The 23,444-nt window shown below is 40.3% G+C and overlaps 1 protein-coding gene across 2 annotated transcripts in view; it reads right to left on the bottom strand.

The window, feature by feature from the left end:
• LOC126259419 (BRCA1-associated RING domain protein 1-like) overlaps window positions 1–13,126 on the bottom strand; it is a 194,954-nt gene extending 181,828 nt beyond the window's left edge. For both annotated transcript variants that reach the window (XM_049956200.1, XM_049956201.1), the window contains exon 1: window positions 12,987–13,126. In XM_049956200.1, coding sequence (XP_049812157.1) covers window positions 12,987–13,066 — 80 coding nt within the window. In that variant the 5' untranslated portion in view covers window positions 13,067–13,126. The remainder of the gene's footprint in view (window positions 1–12,986) is intronic.
• Between the last annotated feature and the right edge of the window lie 10,318 nt (window positions 13,127–23,444).

Below are 23,444 nucleotides of genomic sequence, written 5' to 3'. Positions count from 1 at the left end.
CACTCCACCAAGAGTGTCTTTCCGCCGTCCACCTAACCTTCGTAACCTCTTAGTTCATCCCTATGAAATCCCCAAACCACCTTCCCTACCCTCTGGCTCCTACCCTTGTAACCGCCCCCGGTGTAAAACCTGTCCCATGCACCCTCCCAGCACCACCTACTCCAGTCCTGTAACCCGGAAGGTGTACACGATCAAAGGCAGAGCCACGTGTGAAAGCACCCACGTGATTTACCAACTGACCTGCCTACACTGTGAAGCTTTCTATGTGGGAATGACCAGCAACAAACTGTCCATTCGCATGAATGGACACAGGCAGACAGTGTTTGTTGGTAATGAGGATCACCCTGTGGCTAAACATGCCTTGGTGCACAGCCAGCACATCTTGGCACAGTTTTACACCGTCCGGGTTAGCTGGATACTTCCCACAACACCAGACTACCTAACAGATCAAAACGAAAATTTCTGTTCCGACACTGACAATGTTGAGTGTTTATGGAAAAAGTTCAAGCCAATCGTAAAATGCGTTTTAGACAGGTACGTGCCGAGTAAAACTGTGAGGGACGGGAAAAACCCACCGTGGTACAACAACAAAGTTAGGAAACTACAGCGAAAGCAAAGAGAGCTTCACTCCAAGTTTAAACGCAGCCAAAACCTCTCAGACAAACAGAAGCTAAGCGATGTCAAAGTTAGCGTAAGGAGGGCTATGCGAGAAGCGTTCAGTGAATTCGAAAGTAAAATTCTATGTACCGACTTGACAGAAAATCCTAGGAAGTTCTGGTCTTACGTTAAATCAGTAAGTGGCTCGAAACAGCATATCCAGACACTCCGGGATGATGATGGCATTGAAACAGAGGATGACACGCGTAAAGCTGAGATACTAAACACCATTTTCCAAAGCTGTTTCAAAGAGGAAGACCGCACTGCAGTTCCTTCTCTAAATCCTCGTACAAACGAAAAAATGGCTGACATCGAAATAAGTGTCCAAGGAATAGAAAAGCAACTGGAATCACTCAACAGAGGAAAGTCCACTGGACCTGACGGGATACCAATTCGATTCTACACAGAGTACGCGAAAGAACTTGCCCCCCTTCTAACAGCCGTGTACCGCAAGTCTCTAGAGGAACGGAGGGTTCCAAATGATTGGAAAAAAGCACAGGTAGTCCCAGTCTTCAAGAAGGGTCGTCGAGCAGATGCACAAAACTATAGACCTATATCTCTGACGTCGATCTGTTGTAGAATTTCAGAACATGTTTTTTGCTCGAGTATCATGTCGTTTTTGGAAACCCAGAATCTACTATGTAGGAATCAACATGGATTCCGGAAACAGCGATCGTGTGAGACCCAACTCGCGTTATTTGTTCATGAGACCCAGAACATATTAGATACAGGCTCCAAGGTAGATGCTATTTTTCTTGACTTCCGGAAGGCGTTCGATACAGTTCCGCACTGTCGCCTGATAAACAAAGTAAGAGCCTACGGAATATCAGACCAGCTGTGTGGCTGGATTGAAGAGTTTTTAGCAAACAGAACACAGCATGTTGTTATCAATGGAGAGACGTCTACAGACGTTAAAGTAACCTCTGGCATGCCACAGGGGAGTGTTATGGGATCATTGCTTTTCACAATATATATAAATGACCTAGTAGACAGTGTCGGAAGTTCCATGCGGCTTTTCGCGGATGATGCTGTAGTATACAGAGAAGTTGCAGCATTAGAAAATTGTAGCGAAATGCAGGAAGATCTGCAGCGGATAGGCACTTGGTGCAGGGAGTGGCAACTGTCCCTTAACATAGACAAATGTAATGTATTGCGAATACATAGAAAGAAGGATCCTTTATTGTATGATTATATGATAGCGGAACAAACATTGGTAGCAGTTACTTCTGTAAAATATCTGGGAGTATGCGTGCGGAATGATTTGAAGTGGAATGATCATATAAAATTAATTGTTGGTAAGGCGGGTACCAGGTTGAGATTCATTGGGAGAGTGCGTAGAAAATGTAGTCCATCAACAAAGGAGGTGGCTTACAAAACACTCGTTCGACCTATACTTGAGTATTGCTCATCAGTGTGGGAACCGTACCAGATCGGGTTGACGGAGGAGATAGAGAAGATCCAAAGAAGAGCGGCGCGTTTCGTCACAGGGTTATTTGGTAACCGTGATAGCGTTACGGAGATGTTTAATAAACTCAAGTGGCAGACTCTGCAAGAGAGGCGCTCTGCATCGCGGTGTAGCTTGCTCGCCAGGTTTCGAGAGGGTGCGTTTCTGGATGAGGTATCGAATATATTGCTTCCCCCTACTTATAGCTCCCGAGGAGATCACGAATGTAAAATTAGAGAGATTAGAGCGTGCACGGAGGCTTTCAGACAGTCGTTCTTCCCGCGAACCATACGCGACTGGAACAGGAAAGGGAGGTAATGACAGTGGCAGGTAAAGTGCCCTCCGCCACATACCGTTGGGTGGCTTGCGGAGTATAAATGTAGATGTAGATGAACCTGTCAGAACTCCGGAGATGGGAACTTGCCCTTCAGTATATCCTCTCTTCTCGTTATCCGCCAGGCCTCAATCTCCGCTAATTTCAATTTGCCGCCGCTCATACCTCACCTGTCTTTCAACAACATCTTTGCCTCTGTACTTCCGCCTCGACTGACATCTCTGCCCAAACTCTTTGCTTTTACAAATGTCTGCTTGTGTCTGTGTATGTGCGGATGGATGTGTGTGTGTGTGTGTGTGTGTGTGTGTGTGTGTGTGTGCGAGCGTATACCTGTCCTTTTTTCCCCCAAGGTAAGTCTTTCCGCTCCCGGGATTGGAATGACTCCTTACCCTCTCCCTTAAAACCCAAATCCTTTCGTCTTTCCCTCTCCTTCCCTCTTTCCTGATGAGGTAACAGTTTGTTGCGAAAGCTTGAATTTCGTGTGTATGTTTGTGTGTCTATTGACCTGCCAGCACTTTCGTTCGGTAAGTCACATCATCTGTGTTTTTAGATATAAACATGAAAGTGAAATAGATATCTACTTTCACATTTGTACGCTTTAAAGCACACTGTCAAGGTTGAACAGAATAAGGCATAATGTGGACACACCTTAACTGCCTACGAGTTGTGCAACAAATGGTTAATTTTCCACCACCTCCAAAGCAGTTGTGTCACCTCACATTTGTAGTGTGGATTCAGGACAGGTTTTCTTTCCTTCGCTTTTCGTGGCTTCCTAGCTACTAAAGAGTAATAATTTAATTCTGATCTGCAAACCACACTTGCAACTGTGAAGGTGTTACAGAGTAAGGAAGTTACAGTTTAATATCCCATTGACGATGTCATTTTTTTTTTTTAATCATCAGTCTTCTGACTTGTTTGATGCAGCCCACAATAAATTTCTCTCTTGTGCCAACCTTTTCATCTCAGAGTAGCCTAATCCTCAAATATTTGCTGAGTATATTTCAATCTCTGTCTTCCTTTACAATTTTTGCCTTCTACAGCTCCCTCTAGTACCATGGAAGATATTCCCTGATGTCTAAGCAGATGTCCTATCATCCTGTCCGTTCCTCTTGTCAGTGTTTCCCATATTTCCCTGCCGATACTGCAGAGAACCTCCTCATACCTTACCTTATCAGTCCACCTAAATTTCAACATTCTTCTGTAGCACTACATCCGAATTGCTTTGATTCTCTTCTTTTCTGGTTTTTCCACAATCCCCATTTCACTACCATGCAACACTGAGTTAAAAACATACTTTCTCAGAAATTTCTTTGTCAAATTAAGGCCTATTGTAGCGTTTCGAGAATTTCTGTGAAAATTCTAGAACCACTCCGCATTCTACCGTCTCGAACACATGATATTATAGATGTAAGAGTGGGATGATAGAAACCTACTTACTGCATGTCACATGTTTGTGTGTGCAGGTTTGAAGTTTGGCGTGAGAAGACTGTAGACACAGCGGTCGAACAGCACCAACAAGTACTTGTCGGTCGATCCATGGAAGTCGTAGTGAAAGAGCAAGGAAGAACTATGGAACTTCTGGGTTATTCTGTGCTAATTGTATCAGTAACCATTGTTATAGATTCTGAATTCTGAAAAAACTCTTATCTTGGACTTGCTGGAGGCAAGACGTATTTTACAATTTGTTTGTAATAGAGTTATGATTGTTAAGCCAACTCTTTTCTAAAATGTACTTAAATGTGTTTGTAATGTGAGACGATACGGTTTACTTACGAGAAGTTAAATGTTTATGTGCGATGTGTGAAATTTGGTCTTATGAAGCTCAAATATACCAATAGCTATTGAAAAATATTCTTCGAGTACTGAATTATTTCGCAAGTGGTGAGAGAGTCTTTAATGTTCCTGTAACTAGCATCATTCTTCGGGGAAGAAGTTTACAGAGATTCCAGAAGCCGGCTATCCAGAGGAGAAGATCGGCTGTATACAACAAGTAAGTCGACTAGTATAAGGGAAGTGGGAAGTTTTTCCTTACACTTTACACACTCTCAGTCACCAAAAACATTAGACTATGTATGATACTAATAGACTTCTCTTGACCAAGATTGCTCTTTTTGCCTTGCTCCATCCATCATGGGTTATTTTGCTGCCTAAATAACAGAATATCTTAACTTCATCTACTTCATGATCCCCAATTCTGATAAGTTTTCTGCTGTTCTCATTTCTGCTACTGCTCATTAGGCCATTACAGATGGAATATAGGTCCAGAACGGACAAGGACAAAGAAGTGTTTTATAAGAGGACTAACTGATTTTGGGAAAAAGACAGAAAAACCATTTCTGAATGGCTATATGGGATCTGAACCACACTCAAGGAAAAAAATGTAAATCCAGTGCATCAGCCACTGCATCAACTCACTTATTCAACTCAGTTGTGTGTTCTGGAGACTGGTCCTGGTGGAAGCACATCACTCTCTTAGAATACAGTCACTGAACTGGTGGTACCCTAACATAACTTTTAATATGAGTATACTGAACAGCATCAAACTGAGCATACATTCTGCGAAGCATTCCAAAATCACAGGAAATAATTCAGTTCAAATCCACCACAAATGATGGTTAGTGTATCATGAGTCACAGAGAGACTTGGGGTTAAAACAGATACCTTGTAACCTGTATATATAATCCAGACATTCATACTTGAGGAAAACATTGTCTCCTCATTTGTTTCACACTTTACTTTTGTCACCGTTATCACAGAGCATGACTTTGATATTTATTCTGTAACTCAGCCTCTGGAAGAAGTCACTGAACTGCAACCACAAACCTATACAACAATATGTGAGAAGTGAAGATAACAACTCACAGAATGGTGCACACACATGTAAATACACCATGTGCACCCATACCCCTACATTGTGCCTGCTGAATACACAATGCTGGGACAGCAGTTTGGCAGGTGTCGAGCTGAGTGGGTATGGCAAAACAAGGACTATTTCTTCAGTTAGCATTTAAGTTTTTGTCTTCTTGGAATATGGCTAAGATGTTTACGGGATCATTTTTTCATAAGTTTACCGGGTCAACAGAAGCGTCCGATCTTACCCGTCGGCTTTGACCCGTGACGTAAGCGTGTTGTGGTGTGTGACGTCATTACGGCGCGGAGTTTGATTTGCGATTGTGGCGTGTTTGTAGATGTCTTGTTTTTCTTTGTCGTGCTCTCTGGTGGTGTGTTCATGGTTTTCGTTTGTTTCGTTTGTTTCGTGTGGTGGGGTCAGTTTTCTGTTGCTCAGGTGTTGGATTTGAAGCGGAATTTCTAATAGTGAGTTAATGGTTAATTTAATGCTCATTGCTGTACGTCGGGTGAGTTTGTTATTAAGTGTATTCGGTTGTGGTTTTTTGTTCAGGAATGGATATGAAAGACCGGATTAATAGTTCTCGGTTGAGGGCTATGATGGGGGAGACAGCTTTAGAGCTGATTAAATTTCTTCAGCTATTTGGCTTAATTGCCGAGGTCGTGAAGTGCGGTGTGTGCCGTGAACCTATGAAATTGGTTAAAGTTCCGGACTCTCGGACCAGGGACGGATACATGTGGTGTTGCCGGAAAGATGGCATATGGCGTTCTGTAAGGCGTGGTACCTGGTTCGAGAAGTCTAGATTGGCCATGCGTGAGATTGTGCTTATTACGTATTATTTTTGTTACAGTTGCGGACAGAGTTTTTGCGCGTTTGAGACTGGTGTGAGTGAGAGGACTGTTTTAGACTGGTATTCCTTTTGCCGCGAGGTGTGTTCCGAATTTATTAAGTACAGGGGTAAGTTGGGTGGGCATGGGGTGCTTGTGGAGGTGGATGAGTCGCAGTTTGGTAAAAGGAAGTATGGGAGGGGGAAGTCTGTGGCTGGTCTTTGGGTGTGGGGGGCTGTTGTTCAGGGGGGTGGGGGTACTGAATGTGTTTTTAGGATTGTGGAGGGGAGGTCGAAGCCTGAATTAGTGGGGTTAATTGAGGAGTATGTAGAGCCGGGGTCCACAGTAGTTTCAGATGCGTTTTCTTCATATAGGGGGTTGGGTGAGAGGGGATTTAATCATTTAGTAGTGAACCACAGTCTAGAGTTTAAGAATTATGATACTGGGGCTTGCACTAACACAATTGAGGGGATGTGGGGAGCGGTTAAGTCAGTTCTTGGGAGGGGGAAGAGGCGCTCTTCCAACCTTCAGTCTCATTTAGATGAGTACTGTTGGCGGAAGAGTGTCCCAGAGGGCTATTGCATTCCTCGGGTTTTTTTAAGGGCTGTGGGTAAAATGTATAGACCGAAAGTGGTTAGTTAGGGTGGGCTGGGTAGGTGGGTGGGTGGTTTATTTTGTTGTATAGTGTTTGTGTGTTGTATTTTGGAGTTGTGGGGGAGGGGGTTGACGTTTGGGTGGGTTGGGTTTTTATTTTACTTCAGTATTTTTTCGTTGGTGTGTGTGTGTGTGTTTTTGTATGTGTGTGTGTGTGTGTGTGTGTGTGTGTGTGTGTCTGTGCGTGCGTGCGTGTGTGCATTTGTGTGTGATTGTGGTGGCCAATCTAGTTTGTGGAGCTGGAACTTTTTTGAGGTAAGTTCCGTTTTTTTTTTTTGGTTATTTATGTATGTTTTGTGTATTGGGTATAGGTTGGAAACATCCGATCTCACGCGTCGGCTTTGACCCCTCACGTAAGGGACCTACACATTGATCTGTAGCGTAGCCCTGAATACGAGGTTAGGTTGGGAGTTTTTTTTTGGAATGCGGCCGCGGCAGCGGCCGCCTATGATTCGAAAATATTGATTTGACACTAATGAACATGTATACGTAATATGAAGCAATTTGATGAACATATTGATCTGTAGCGTAGCCCACTTGAGGTTAGGTTGGGAGTTTTTTTTTTTTGGAATGCGGCCGCGGCAGCGGCCGCCTATGATTCGAAAATATTGATTTGACACTAATGAACATGTATACGTAATATGAAGCAATTTGATGAACATATTGATCTGTAGCGTAGCCCACTTGAGGTTAGGTTGGGAGTTTTTTTTTGGAATGCGGCCGCGGCAGCGGCCGCCTATGATTCGAAAATATTGATTTGATCAATATGTTCATCAAATTGCTTCATATTACGTATACATGTTCTTTAAACACGTATTGGTATTTGGTCAGTTTTGTGATGTTGATTTACTTCGTTGTTTTGCGTGGTTTTGAATGGCGGTCGGTCGCTACATTTCTGTATATTTAGTTTCTCCGCACCCAAAAACCCCTAATTTCCCACGCTTGTCCCGTTACAGTCATTAGGCTTTTTGTGAAACTTGTGTATTTCAGTGTTTACAATACGTATGCGATGTTTTTATATCCGCCATATTGGAATTGTTTATACTCGTTTCCGCGGTATTTGTGACGTCATGGGTCAAAGCCGACGGGTAAGATCGGACGCTTCTGTATTTCCAGTTTACCTCCTTCAGGTGTTTACTGTAATCCGAAAATCTTATATCTTACATTCGATTAGTGTCAGATCTATTCAGGACTGACTGATCATGTTTTGTAGCCTTAAATGAAGAATGCAACAATTGATGTCTGTGTAAAGAACCTTCAGCTTCTAGTCACTAGTCACTGTGTACAGCACACACAAAAATTCACATTAACTATACTAATATTAAGGGAGGAGGGAGGAGGGGGGGAGAGTACACACTACATGTTTATATAGCCCTCACCAGCTGTTTTTGTAACAATACATAAATACAAGTGATACAGCAATAATGGCAACATACAAGGAAATGTGGTATATTATTGGCCAAAAAAGAATGTGTCCTTAACATCATTAACTTTAAACCACAGGCACAAATTCACATCCCTGGATATAGCTCTGAGATCGTGAGCTCAAGATCCAACATTTGATCCACTGTGGAAAACTAGTTGTTCCTTCCTCTAAACATAACAGCTTTATCCTATCCAAAAAATTAATACTATAAGTGATTCCCCTGCTGGAACTAATGTTTGAATTGGCTTTATTAACCAACTGATTCTTCCGTCACTTGACAGCAAGACAGTTTCACTTTAAAGCACACAAACTACATTTTGCTCCACTAATATTTATTAGTAGTCTGTTCTGAACTTATACACCATCCTAAATAAGTTGAAAGCCATTTTGTAATGAATTACTATTAGATGAACAGAACAACAAAATTTTGTGTGTTATTCAACACTAAAAAAATGTTGGCTCTCGAAATGGTCCTATCAAATAGCCAGAAAAAGGTGTTCAATGGACCCACTGTAAGTGTCACCATGTTAGTTAAAACAAGCTATATTTACTGTCGATTCCTCTGAAGTATGGAGAACACAATCTTAAATGTGTCAGCCACCCTTTGAGACTCACATTGTTAATGAAGTAGAACACAATTCTTCACCTTGGTCCACATGCTGAGGCATAGTGACTCATTCGATACCACCCAAAGAGCTTAATTTCTTACAAATCAGGAAACCAAAACCGATCACATTTATTGATGTAGACAACATCCTCCCACAGAATGAAACAGAAGCACAATCAAACAGCAAGGAGACATATACATAATGTGCTAGGATAGGAGTCCAAATCTCCAGACACACAGAAGCTTAATAGAGGTTATCCAATGGGTTCAACAGCATTTTTTCTGGTCTTTATTGGTTGACTGTACGGCTTTCCAGCTTGACAAACTTGACAACAACCCTCAACAGACCTGCAGTATTGTCACTGATGTGGAGTCTTCATAAGCCTTGAAACCTAGCTTCAGTGTGCCCAGACCATAATACCAACTTCACAAAATTATCCACAGAAATCATAAATAACGTAACTCAGAGGCACAGTAATCATAACACATTGCTGCTGTGCAGATTTTCGAACACTGTCGGACTGAGTAAAGCTTGCTTCCTCTTTAAAGATTTTCTAAGCCACCAAGTAAACTAACGTGACAGCACATACAGCTATGCGTTTTAAGATGTGTGTCATCTTTCAATAACAGTTCCTCAAAATTTTTGTAGTAACCATGAAAATTATGTGCTGTTATGTTTGTGCTGATTTAAGAGAATCTTCCTGACCTGAACTAAGGTTTCCCAAACATCAGTTCCACGAACCAATGCTGAGCTGTCAGTGTTATGCAGTGCAGAGGTAAACAAATGGTCCCGAAGCACTGAGCTGTATATATTAGCTATCTCCTGCAACATGCCTTACATTATTTTGCAATGTTTCCCAATCATTCATCATGGCTTGTAGGAATGTCACTGTGACAGTACAAACAACCCTCTATATTATATCACCATGGAATGTGTAAATTAACTTAACCTTAGCCATCATAATTCCACAAGAACATGACTGAACAAACCTTTGTCTTCATACTGATTTCCAAGACAAGCGACAACTTCGGTATTTTCAGTTTCAAAACTTGGCAACTCTTAAATTTTAACTAATTTTCCTAATCATCTTCAGTGCTTTCTTGAAAGTGATTGTTTTAACATCTAAGTGTTACGCAATTTGCTAATGTTCCTGAATTTATCATACTCTGGTACATCCATTTTAGTGAGCACACTGATCCAGTTATTAAAAGAACACACTGAAAAGTCCTTGAAAACTACCTGTATGAAACGACGGGTCAAGTGAGAGTGGGAGATATGCCACAAAACTTGAAAAACCAAAGAGTGCAGTCCTGTTGTCTGACGTGTGAACTAGAATGACATGGAATAGCTTCTGCATTTTCTGCAGCAGATTCTAAAGTATGGAAATCCATCCTCATCAGCATTTTGAGTACGAGGAGAAGCTACACCACTTACTGATGTCCAGTATGTCAGTGACAGAATTATCCCTGTATGGTCACAGAATGTTACAAAATTTTATCATAGGACAAGGATATGTTGTCATTTAATTTTTGCTTTTACACATCACTTCTTTTATGCACGTTATAAATTAGCTGTTATTTTGCCACACTTTGTAATGTACGAAATAGGATATCTTATTCTTTTGGTAATTGAAGTGGTGTTTCTGGTACCTTTGCTATAGAATATTTCAGAGAAACATGGATGCTTTTGTATTAGAGAATGCTGAAAGTGGTTGTAAAAAATGTACCATAACCCAGACAAAAGTAAAAGAGGAAATAGAGGAACTAAATATGTGTTTTTTTTAAAAACAGTAGCAGCTAAAAAGCAAGAACCTGGATGTGACTGCAAAAACAAATGGGACCGTTATACCATCAACTAGTGCAGATATTCAGTGCTAGATGAAGATTCTAAAAATACATTATTTTGTGAGTTTTTCTGACTGCAAGAGAACAATGGTCAAAATGTATACCTTAATGGTCTTATTGAATGTAATGGTTGCAGTCAGGGGTACGCAAAAAATGTAATGATGTGGTGAATATAAGAAAGAACTTATTTGCTTATGATGTGACATTAACTATTAGTACAAAGCTTCGAGTACATATGAAAGCTCTTTATGACATATGTGCAGTTCCGTAGAACAGGGTGTCAACTGTCAAACATATATAGTGGCGAAGTTAGCAATGAACTTAGTACAAAACATCTTGTCATGACGCACACGAGTAGACGTGGAAAACATAGCAGCGATAAGCATAAAATTAGCAGTGCCAAACTGTATAATGTTAGAGACCATATCAAAAAGTTTCGGAAATGCAGAAATCATTATTCACAGAAAGACAGGACATGTAAGCTGTACATTGTGACTGTGAAAACTATAGCTGAAATGCAATAAACATACAAAAAATAATGCCAAGATTCAGGAGTTTTATCTGTAAAATATGAAACACAAGCCAATATGTGGTGAGAGGATATTGCCTCAACAGAATCATCAGACAACCCAGCGATCGAGATTTTCAGGCAACAGGAAAACAAAAGATTCTGAAAGTCAGATCATCTTTACACAACTGCCCAGTGGTACAAAGTTATAGAAAATGCCTGAGTCAAAGACCTGTTTAAGATCATCCAGGATGGAACATAACAATGCTATGAAATGAATAGGGAAATACGGAAGCGTCCGATCCCGCCAGTCTGCTTTGGCCCATGACGTCACAAATATGGCGGAAACAAAAACACACACACTTTCCACAAGAAGCCTAATGACACTAAACGGGACAAGCGCGGGAAATGGGGTGTTTTGGGTGGGAGGCAAACTAAATATAAACAAATTTAGACGCCTTGCGTAGCTACAACGTGTAAGTGAAGACAGCCATGCATGAATACCCACCCACCTCCCCAGGGGTCGTAACCCCTGCAACCCATTGAAGATAAAGATGCTTCAGTACATGATTAGTGTTTTTTGTCTTTTTTTAAAAAAAATCTCACGGGATAGAACGAACAGATCAGAAAGATAAATATAATAAACTAAAACAGAAATTTGAGGAAACAGATAAATAAAATAAGTAATAAGTGTTTTTAAATTTTAAAAAAAAATAATAATCTCACGAGATAGAATGAACAGATCAGAAAAGTAAATAAAATAAGATAAAACAGAACTGGAAACTGCCACACTCAAACCAAACTCCGCGCCGTCATGACCTCACACACGACAACACCCTTACGTCACGGGTCAAAGCCGACGCATGGGATCGGACGCTTCTGTCGACCCATGAATAGTTGCTATTCACCATATAGCGGAGCTGCTGAGTCGCAGATAGAAAATACACACACACACACTGGCTGCAGTCTCTGGCTCCACACAGCAATCTGTGCCTCAAATCTCAGTTTAAACACAGTGGTCCCAGACACCCACCTCACAATATACAATACAGAAAAGTCATCTCATGAGTTAAATGATTAACTTATACATAAAAGTTAGCAGGAACAACATGCGCAGAAAATTACACTGTTCCAACACAAGACAATTGGTGCACTTATACCCCAAACCATTGACTGTCAAAATCAAGAAACAGTTATTAACTTGCAGGGCCACAAATCATTTAATACAATTTTTCGGTTTGTACAAGATCTACATGCCAAGAGTTCTAACAACACTGCATGATTGGTTGGTTGCCTACCAATTCGATTATGTAACTGAATTTACAGCTGCAATATTAATACTTGAATTATCAGCTGTATTGTACCATACGTAAGACAGTGTGTATCCATCTAATGGCACAACATTATTATTTATTATTACTCCACGTGGGTGGAACTTATTTTAATTCTGGATACACGTCATTAATTATTATTTTGCTTAAAACGTCGTTAAAAACAAACTGCCTACCATTTACTGTCAGTCAAAAACACGTTATTTAAGAATACTTCCAACTGACACATGTCGTTTCGCCCATGGATGTAACAGAAATAGGGTATTGCCTATTATAAAATTTGGTCTCACTTTTTCATTTTGGGTGCGGTTGAGTAATTTTAAATGTAGTAACTACTATGTACACTATGCAGGTAACTGGAGTTACCACCCAATTACACATTCGGAAGAAAAGCACCTTACTCCAATCGACTTAAATAGTTCATCCAACATTCAAGGCATGTGTTAACGATATACATTACAGAAAACATACTAATTATGTTAGTTGTGTGCGAAACACTTCGTACCATACATAACATATACATTTTTCTTTCAGATCCTCCAGTACTTTCTTCGTTTCCGTCCAGTCACAACGATCTGTCAACATATTTCACAATCAAACAAATAAATCAAATAATAACAAACGCACTTCTTCCTTGTGTACACAATTTTCCCGCGCAAATGTAATTCCAGAGACTTTAGAAGAAAGAGGTTTGCAGCTACAGCTGAGGTTTTTTTTGTTCTAATACACTGTTTAGTTACCACACTTTTTTAAAAAAAGTAACAAATATAGCAAGGTAACATTTAACCGACGCAGATGAAACGTTCGTAAATTATTATAACTGTGACACATTTTCAATTGGGGCACAAGATATAACCGACAGCAAATCACTTGCTTGTATGGAAATAAGTAATTTAGCTCTTCACTTTTGTAAGATCGATGGCCATCATTTCTTTTAAATTTTTATATGTTCTTGAGCAAATAACTTGGCTACGTAATTATGGTTGATTCTCCAACAACTGGGATAGTAGTATAGTACAGAGTGGTTGGCAGGGAACAAGTCTCCAATGCACCTTTAAAAATTCGAGTTCGCCTTTTCTTTGCACTTGCGCTGAAACAGAATGTGATTTCAGTCACTAACTGTGACGTCATCAAACTGACGGTGGGTGTCTCCGATAAGCCGATTATATCACAGTCTAAGACTGTGATTATATTTTGGTGGGCGGGGAAAGATCCATGACTGAGATGCAGTCTCACAATGGGCGACATTATTTTCGTAAAGTACTTGGACTTTAAAAGCCATTCTGTCTTGATGTGGATAGCTGTATAACTGCGTATCTGTTCCTCCTTGTTTTTTTCCACACCCATTCTTCCTTCCTCGAAATAATCGCCTGTCGTTTTATATGCAGGATGCAGTCTGTGTATTCGAGGTGTACACTGATCAGTCAGAACATTATGACCACTGACCTACTATTGATATAAATCCGTCCAGTAGATAGCAGTGTCACCTGGCGAGGAATGACTGCTAGGAAGATACATGCATGACGCATGTAGTATCAGTGAATATGCTGTCCGTGTGTAGAGTGGGGAAGGCACGTGATTTATCTGAGTTTGACCGATGTCAGATTATGATGGTCCAGACCTCCTGGATGTTCGACGAGTGTTGTGGGGAAGTCTGTGTATTCGAGGTTTACACTGATCAGTCAGAGCATTATAACCACTGACCTACTATCGATATAAATCCATTCAGTAGATAGCAGTGTCACCTGGCGAGGAATGACTGCTAGCCAGATACATGCATGACGCATGTAGTATCAGTGAGCATGCTGTACGTGTGTAGAATGGGGAAGGCACGTGATTTATCTGAGTTTGACCAATGTCAGATTATGATGGTCAAGACCTCTTTCATGTTCGAGGAGGGTTGTGGGGAGTGTCAACACATGGCAAAACCATGGTGAAAAACAATGTCCAGACATCGTGCAGTTGGGTGACCATCCCTCATTACAGATGTCGGACACTGTAGGCTGGGCAGACTGGCAAAACAGGACAGGAGTCGAACTGTGGCGAAACTAACATCAGACTTTTATGCTGGGCAGAATACAAGTGTGTCTGAACACACATTGCATCAAACACTCCTAAAGATGGGCCTCCACAGATGATGACCCATGAATGTGCCAACGTTAACACAAAGACATCAGCAATTATGACGGAAAAGGGCACGTGACCATCGGCACTGGACGTTGGCGCAGTGGCCAAGCGTTGCATGGTCTGATGAATCCGGATATCTTCTTCATCATGCCGATGGCAGATCACGAATCCGTCGTCTTCCAGGGGAACAGCTCCTTGACACCTGTACTGTGGGACGGAGACAATCTGGCAGCTGCTCCAGTACGCTCTGATGTAAATTCACATGGCCACCATTGGCGCCAGTGGAGCTCTTGCAAGGTACCCTGTCGGCCAATGAGTATCATACACTGGTTGCAGACCACATAAAGCCCTTCACAACGAACATCTTTCCCAATGGCAGTGGTATTTTTAAACAAGATAATGCACCGTGTTACAAGACCAGGAGTATGATGGGATGGTTACAGGAACATAGTGGCGAGTTCCAATTGAGGAGCTGGCCCTCCAGCCCCCCAGATCTGAACCCAATCGAACACATCTGTGATCTCCCCAGAATTTATGGAAATTAGGTGACTTGTATGAGCAGGTGTGGACTCCCTCCAGTGACCTACCAAGGCCTCATTGCTTCCATGCCATAATGCATCGCCGCTGTTATCCATGCCAAAGACGGACATACTGGCTATTAGGTAGGTGTTCATAATTTTCTGATTGATCAGTGTATGCCCACAGGTCTTCCACTGCTACCTGCATCTCTCACTGCAAGAAACACAGTTTCTTCTCTATGAACGATACACATACTGGAAACACCTACAAACGAAAATTTACCACACTAGATTCGTTCCATTGTTCCTATATCACTCTCACAGCTCTTTTCAGTTTATTCTTGTAACATATGTTGATTGTTCCAGTAATGGAAACTAATATGCGCAGCTTTAGCCTATGTCATACCAGTGTGGAAGTGGGCAGGATATACTCTAATATATACATATGGCTCAAAAATGAATATGGAACCTCATATGGGATGTGCTTTCTTTTGGTCACAAACTTTGCAAGTAAGGAAGTTTCAACTACCAGGCCATGCTTCCATATTTCTCGTTGAAACACTTGCTGTTCTGCAGATGGTATAATACACAAGAGCTCTCTCAAAATTCCCAAAGAAGTAATAACCACTGACTTGCAAACCATAGAATTTGTTTGATAAAGGGTCTTTCCAAGGAGGTTCTAATCGTTCCTTTAATTTTTTATTGGTCCTTGATTATTCCGCATACAGCCGTCCATGTAATCAACTCATAATTACTGCACATACAATTGGGAGAAGCCCTAAAGGTCGATACATACAAATAGTAGCCCCAATATGTCCACTTACACATCCTGCATGTTTATATAGGGAAAGATCTATGTAAGCCTGATCCTGTTTTGTATTCCTTGGACTTTGTTGCATGCCTCAATAATGACATTGTGCAATGTTTCCGAATATTTGACTTGGGCAATTATTTGCTGGAACGTTTTGTACATTCTGTAACTCACATGCCTAACACCATCTAATATTGGCCCATCTAAATGTGCTTGAATCAGGTGAAATGCTTCATTGGCAAATAAATAATAATTACAATCCTGCAACCAAGACTGTTTGTTTCTTTATAATAAATTACACGGTCGCTCATTTGAGACTTTCAGTGTGGCATAGATAGTACGCAACACGCGTCATTTATGAATAAATAATAATTAAAACCCTGCAACCAAGGCTGTTTGTTTCTTCATCATAAATCAGAAGGTCGCTCATCGCAGACATTCAGTGAAGCATAGTAAACAGAGGTACCACGCTACAGAACAGTAGGTAGCGTGATGGAGGGCTCACTTCCAACTGCACCAGATTTTTTTTTTTTTTCGCTTTCGTATTTTCTAAAATGTTGTGGAATTTGTTACGAAATTGATAGAAATAATTTCACTAATATTTGATGTTATGTAAACATAAATGCACTCTCTGTGAGGAGTGAGTTTGCCAACTGTGATGAACTTTTATAAGGTGTTTTTCTTACTGCCTTATTATATGTTCATGGAGTTTGTAGTTTTTATTTGTGTGTACCACAGACACAACAACATGATTAGCAGATGGACAACGGAGGAAATGTGCGTTTTAATAGAGCTAACGTAGGAATTTTACGTGCGTACATTTTCGTGAACGAACTATATGGTTTCCGAGAGAAATAAAACCGAAACAGTCACTGGAGAGCACTGTGAGTGAAAAATCACGTTAACCAGGTCATCCTGTATACTGACAGTGCTGTATCTTGTGACGTTGGACATCCTGACTGTGTGCATGTCAACGTCAGCTGCGCCATCACAACTGATGATGGCTTTAGCACACTGTCACAGAGATAGAGTATACACATCTCTTTGCTCAGTACTAAACAGCGAAAGTGAATTTATGAGATACTATCCTTCATACAAACACAGGGAGTATGGCATCGGAATTGAGGAACAAAAAGGGTCTATACAAGGCCGATATACTGGAGGGCAGTGGTTATGGAAATGGAAGAGGACGTAGATGAAGATGATATGGGAGGTAAGATACTGCGTGACCAGTTTGACAGAGCACTGAAGGACCTGAGTCGAAACAAGGTCCAGGGAATAGACAACATTCTATTAAAACTATTGATAGCCTTGGGAGAGCCAGACCTGACAAAGCTGTACCGTCTGGTGAGAAAGATGTATGGAAAATGGAAATGAAGTCCCATGCTTCTTGACATAGTGTAGGAGAACGATGCAGGAGACCCGCACCAACGTACTAGGCAAGGTCCTAATAGAGGTGGTTTGCCGTTGCCTTCTTCCGACCATAATGGGGATGAATGATGATCATGATGAAGACGACACAACAACACCCAGTCATCTCCGGGCAGGTGGAAATCCCTAACCCTGCCGAAAATCGAACCCGGGACCCCGAGCTCTGGAAGCGTGAATGCTACCGTGAGACAACGATCTGCGGATCAAGATGTATGAGACAGGCGAAATACTCTTAGACTTCAAGACGAATATACTAATACCGAACCCAAAGAAAGTAGGTGTTGACAGGTGTGAAAATTACCGAACTATCAGTTTAATAAGTCACAGCTGCAAAATACTAACACGAATTCTTTACAGACGAATGGAAACCTGATAGAGGCTGACATTGGGGAAGATCAGTTTGGATTTCGCGGGAATGTTGGAACACGTGAGGCAATACTGACCTTACGACTTATCTTAGAAGCTAGATTAAAGAAAGGCAAACCTAGTTTCTAGCATTTATTGACTTAGAGAAAGCTTTTGACAATGTCGACTGGAATACTCTCTTTCAAATTCTGAAGGTGGCAGAGGTAGAATACAGGGAGCTAAAGGCTATTTATAATTTGTACAGAAACCAGATGGCAGTTATAAGAATTGAGGGGCATGAAAGAGAAGCAGTGGTTGGGAAAGGAGTGAGACAGGGCTGTAGCCTATCCCCTATGTTATTCAATCTGTATATTCAGCAAGCAGTAAAGGAAAGAAAAAGAAAACTTTGGAAAAGAAATTAAATCCATGGAGAAGAAATAAAATATTTGAGGTTTGCTAATGACGCTGTAATTCTGTCAGAGACCAAGGGACCTGGAGGAGCAGTTGAATGGAATGGACAGTGTCTTGAAAGGAGGATATAAGATTAACATCAACAAAAGCAAAACGAGGATAATGGAATGTAGTAGAATTAAATCAGGTGATGCTGAGGGAATTAGATTAGGACATGAGACACTTAAAGTAGTAAAGGAGTTTTCCTATTTGGGGAGCAAAATAACTGATGATGGTTGAAGTAGAGAGGATATAAAATGTAGACTGACAATGGCAAGGGAAGCGTTTCTGAAGAAGAGAAATTTGCTAACATCGAGTATAGATTTAAGTATCAGGAAGTCTTTTCTGAAAGTATTTGTATGGAGTGTAGCCATATATGGAACTGAAACATGGACGATAAATAGTTCAGGCAAGAAGAGATTAAAAGCTTTCGAAATGTGGTGCCACAGATGAATGCTGAAGATTAGATGGATAGATCATGTTACTAATGAGGAAGTACTGAACGGAATTGGAGAGAACAGGAATTTGTGGCACAACCTCACTAGAAGAAGGGATCGGTTGGTAGGACATGTTCTGATGCATCAAGGGATCGCCAATTTAGTAATGGAGGGCAGAGTGGAGGGTAAAAATCGTAGAGGGAGACTAAGAGATGCATACTCTAAGCGGGTTCAGAAGGATGTAGGTTGCAGTAGTTACTTCGAGATGAAGAAGGTTGCACAGGATAGGGTAGCATTGAGAGTTGCATCAGACCAGGCTCTGGACTGAAGACCACAACAACAACAGGTATGTCCATCTGTGCCTCCTCCCTTTAGGTAATTGCAATCACACAGGAATACAAGCACATGCACAAAAATTAGTGCCAAGATTGCATGCATGGTTGTGTGTTCTCGCATCCATATATTGCCTCATTGCACAAGTTGCCTGCTATGCATCCTCTTTTGTTTTACTCAGGAGTTGGTTCTGCATTTGTTGCGATGAAAAAAATAATAGAATAAGAAAACACAAAGACGACTGTGAGTAAAAATGTATTCAATAAATAAAGGTATGAATAATACAAAGTAACAGCGAAGTTTTATTTGCAAATTTCAAAAGATCACAAGGAGGTTTTAGATTTCCTGCTAAGGAAACTGCATCAACAATGCAGGCACTGACATTTAGTCATTTGGAAACTATAATAAAATTTTCTCTGTTTACAAGCTACATTGCTTCCGATAAAACACTTGCAATTTCAGTAGCTGTCTCTGTCATAAACATCAAGAGTTAAAATTGCTGACGGCCAGGGCTTGCATCGTGTTCTCTTTATATAGATGCAATAGCAGCGTGTGAGACCTCCCAGAGAAAGCTGAAGTGATGCATGTGTGGAATGCAAGTTGGCCAGGTCATATCAGTTCCGTCCCACTATGGTACTGAATGACATCAGGTGGTGTGTGTGACCAGCCTCACATCTGAAACGGCGGCTTCCGCCTCCCTGCAAGTCTAAAGGATCCGTCTTTGACTTTGGTCGATGTACAGAGCCCACCCCATACGCTACTAACTGTATATCCTGGCCTTTGCTGAAATTGTTGCTGTTTATTCTAATTCTGGCCACTTCTTTTATAACAGAACCCCAAAACGATGATGTTTGCAACAAAAAACGCATCTTTTGAAATTGTATTTTACATCTGTTTTCTATGCAATGTTCAGCCAGAGCCAGCTTCTCTAGTTCCCTTTGTATAATATTTCCAGAATGGTCTGCACAACAATCAGCAACAGTGTAAATAGTTTGTCCTGTGTAAATGCTACCATATTCACAGGGGACAGGGCTACTCTGAGATACCTAACTTGCTTTCCACACATGTGTCGCTTCAGCTCTCTCCGCAAGGCCCCTCTTGAGGAGGAAACATATGAAAATATATACAAACAAACACATTAAACTACATTTATAAGGTAATACAAAGGGGTTATCTACCTTACTCATTATGTTGCAGATAATATCATAAAGAACAGTATTTCTCTGCTTCAATAGAGCTGACTTTTCCACTTATTGAAAGGTTACTTAATGAAAACTGCTTCATGAATTTATGTGTAAGTTTCAGCTCTTTTCTGTTTTCGTAAAACCTAAATCATTTTTCACTTTCAGATGTATGGCCTAACTTGTAGAATAACACCAAATAGAAAAGTTTCGAAGTCGTCATGTAAATATTTGGAATTTCTAACGGAAACAAAGCAAAGTAATAAAAAAAAATTTAGAAGGCAGGAAATCGAGAAATAAATTACTATAATATTAACAAGCGCTTCGAAAATATGTTAACTTGCGATGTTAACAGACGATGTCAGTGAAAAAACTTTCTCCCCGAGAAACCTTGATGGTGATGTGATGTGACGTTGACGGCCAGAGTGAATGTTTCCATTTGAATTACATTATAGTTGTTTCAATGTTATGTGATATCAAGTTCGAAACGGCCTTAACATCGTAAATTTGAAGCCAGCGACTTATGCAGTTGTAGGGTGGCGGCTTTGTTGCTGATTACTTTGATGAATATCCAGGAAATAATCTGAAACTTGATACTTGTAACCTAAATTCCACTAATCCACATTTCAGCTCACCAGGTCTGAAAAAGAAGGTCATACTCGGTGGGATCGATTAAAGAATGGCGACAAATTGTAAAATTCACTTGTTTTAAATAATTACCAATACTCATAAAATCTGTAGTTTCACACATACACAAGTATTTTTATAAATCACTTTAATCTTTAATTTACTACACAACACTCGACACAGTTCAAAGCCCAAATCTTCTCATAATTCCAGTAGACGTGAATTATTACTGCAGAAAAATTGTTTAAGGTACTGTTTTTTTCCGTCCTAAAAATGGCAAATTTCAATACTCCACTCACAACATGGATTTATAACATGTCACGCAGCCTAAAAATTATATTACACTGAAACGAAAAAGTTTTTCAGATATTGCAGTCCATGTGGAAAGTCTCTTTTACCAGTTCTATCGATATCTGTGGTGACATGTATAGTGGCAGCCGCGGAGCCGAGAGGACAGGCAACAGCTGCAGCAGCAGAACTTGTCTGATAAACAGTAAATTAATTTTGTCTTTGTTTTTTTCGCGTGCTTTGGCAAAGAAGTGAACTATAAATGTGTATTTTACTATGTAGGCTAGTGGTTAGAAAATTAGAGTAGTTTTTGTTTTTTCATAAGTCTTGTGAATATCCTTGGGTAGAGCGGCTATCTACTGTAAGTTTTCCTGTTGCTAGAGACTACGTCACGTCACTAAGTTTTAATTTCGTGCTTGAATATTTATCTCGCGCAGTAACTTTTCGGTAAACAGGATTTCTAATAACAGATATCTGTAAATACATCAACTTCAGTAGAGAGATTTATTTCTGTTCAATAGCTTGAGGTCTCAGAGCACAGTGAGAAATATGCACAGCAATTCTTAGTATTACTTTAATCTCCTTTGGTACATTTTGTATGCATTCCATACTCATTTGTGGCATATGAGACCTTATATCTATTTTATACAGAGAACGATATAGCTAGGGACTGTGCTTGTTGTGAGCAGACACAAGGAGAGTTGGCTGCTGTCAATAAACAGCTGGAAGCTGCATTGGCTACCGTCCACAGGTTTCTGACTAATGCTCAAACGTGCGGTGGTGTCGGGGCGCCAGTGACGACAGGTGCGACACTTTTGGTGCCACTGAAATGCCCTGGAGGCCCAGGCGTCGCTGAGGCTTCAGGTACGCAACATCTGACCTGTCTGTCCTCACTCCAGAGTGGGTGGCAGACAGTGGTGGGTTCGCATGTCACTGCGTGTAAGGCGAAACACGCATATATATGTCTGTAGTACTTTTCATTATGGTGTATTTATTGTTTTGAAGCTGTAGACAATCTGCTAGTGTATTTATGTTTTTTCCCATTTTTTGCTGTAGATCTGATGATGGTCATTATAGACCGAATCCTGTAATCTGTTAACCATAGACGTAAATTAAAGGAAACTTATTGTATATACAGGTCACTGGTTTATTCGCGACAATGTCGCAGCTTGTGAATCTTGTGTGTCTCTTCAAACTGTGATCAGTTTACTTAATCACATAAAACAAAACAAAAAAAACACTATATGTTATGGGCCTAGCATACCCACTGTACCTAGTAAATTCAGTTTACTAAAAATAATGAAACAAAACTAAGGTCATCGATCTATTTGAAACTGGAATTATGCCATTAAATTCGTTACGGTTTGTAGAGTAATTGAAAGGAAAGAATTACAGTACATGGCAATTTGCTATCAAAACATATTTTCGGCATGAGAAGCTATGTGAATGCGTCTCAGATAAAGTAAAGAACGAGTCAAAAGTGTGTGATGTGAGAGCAAAAATAACGGTATCAGTTGAACCAACAATTTACATGCCCCTGCAGAACACAATGACCGCAAAACAAACTTGGGAGAAATTAAAACAGATATATAGAGACTCTAGACTTTACAGAAGAGCTGGTTTGCTGAGTACTCACCCTACAACTCGACTGGATAACTGTATGTCAGCAGAATAATATGTGTCCAAAATAAATTCCATTTGCATGTACCAATGACTGGAGACTCTATTAAAGTGAAATTTCTGCAAGAGGTGAAGAATAATAAGCATTATCACTCCATGAATAGTAACGCAGCTCTTCTAGTGAGCAAGAAAATCAGCACAAATTTTGTAGAGAATTCCTCTAAGGGATGGAGATGCTATAACTGTAATAAATATGGTCATATTGCAAGAAACTGTAGCAGCAAAACCAGAGGAAGTTGCAAGTCATCAGAAGGGACTTCAAGTTACAAGTCATTCTTCACTGCAACAGGTAAAATTATAAATAATGACTGGTATACTGATTCAGCACATATGTATAAACTCCAAAGTGAAATGAATTCATGTAGATCAATATTGACTTCACAAGTGGTAGTGGCAAATAATGAGAATTTTACCATAGAAGGAACTGATTACATACACATTAATGTATAAGTTGGAATAAAGTAAACAAATATTAGAGTAATTGTTGTTTTTTATGTGCCAAAATTAAATATGAAGGCAATGGAAAAGGGACATTCCATCACATTACCATAGAAGGAACTGGTTACATACACATTAATGCATAAGTTGGAATAAAGTAAACAAATATTAGAGTAATTGTTGTTTTTTATGTGCCAAAATTAAATATGAAGGCAATGGAAAAGGGACATTCCATCACTTTTGATAAACATAGCAGTTGTGTTTACGATATGCAAAGAATCTATCTGCAAAAGCAAT

The sequence above is a fragment of the Schistocerca nitens genome, chromosome 5 (genome assembly GCF_023898315.1).
Source record: "Schistocerca nitens isolate TAMUIC-IGC-003100 chromosome 5, iqSchNite1.1, whole genome shotgun sequence".
In the NCBI taxonomy this organism is placed as follows: Eukaryota; Metazoa; Arthropoda; class Insecta; order Orthoptera; family Acrididae; genus Schistocerca; species Schistocerca nitens.
The sequence above is the reverse complement of the archived record's forward strand: the minus strand, read 5'-3'. Positions and strand labels throughout refer to the sequence as shown.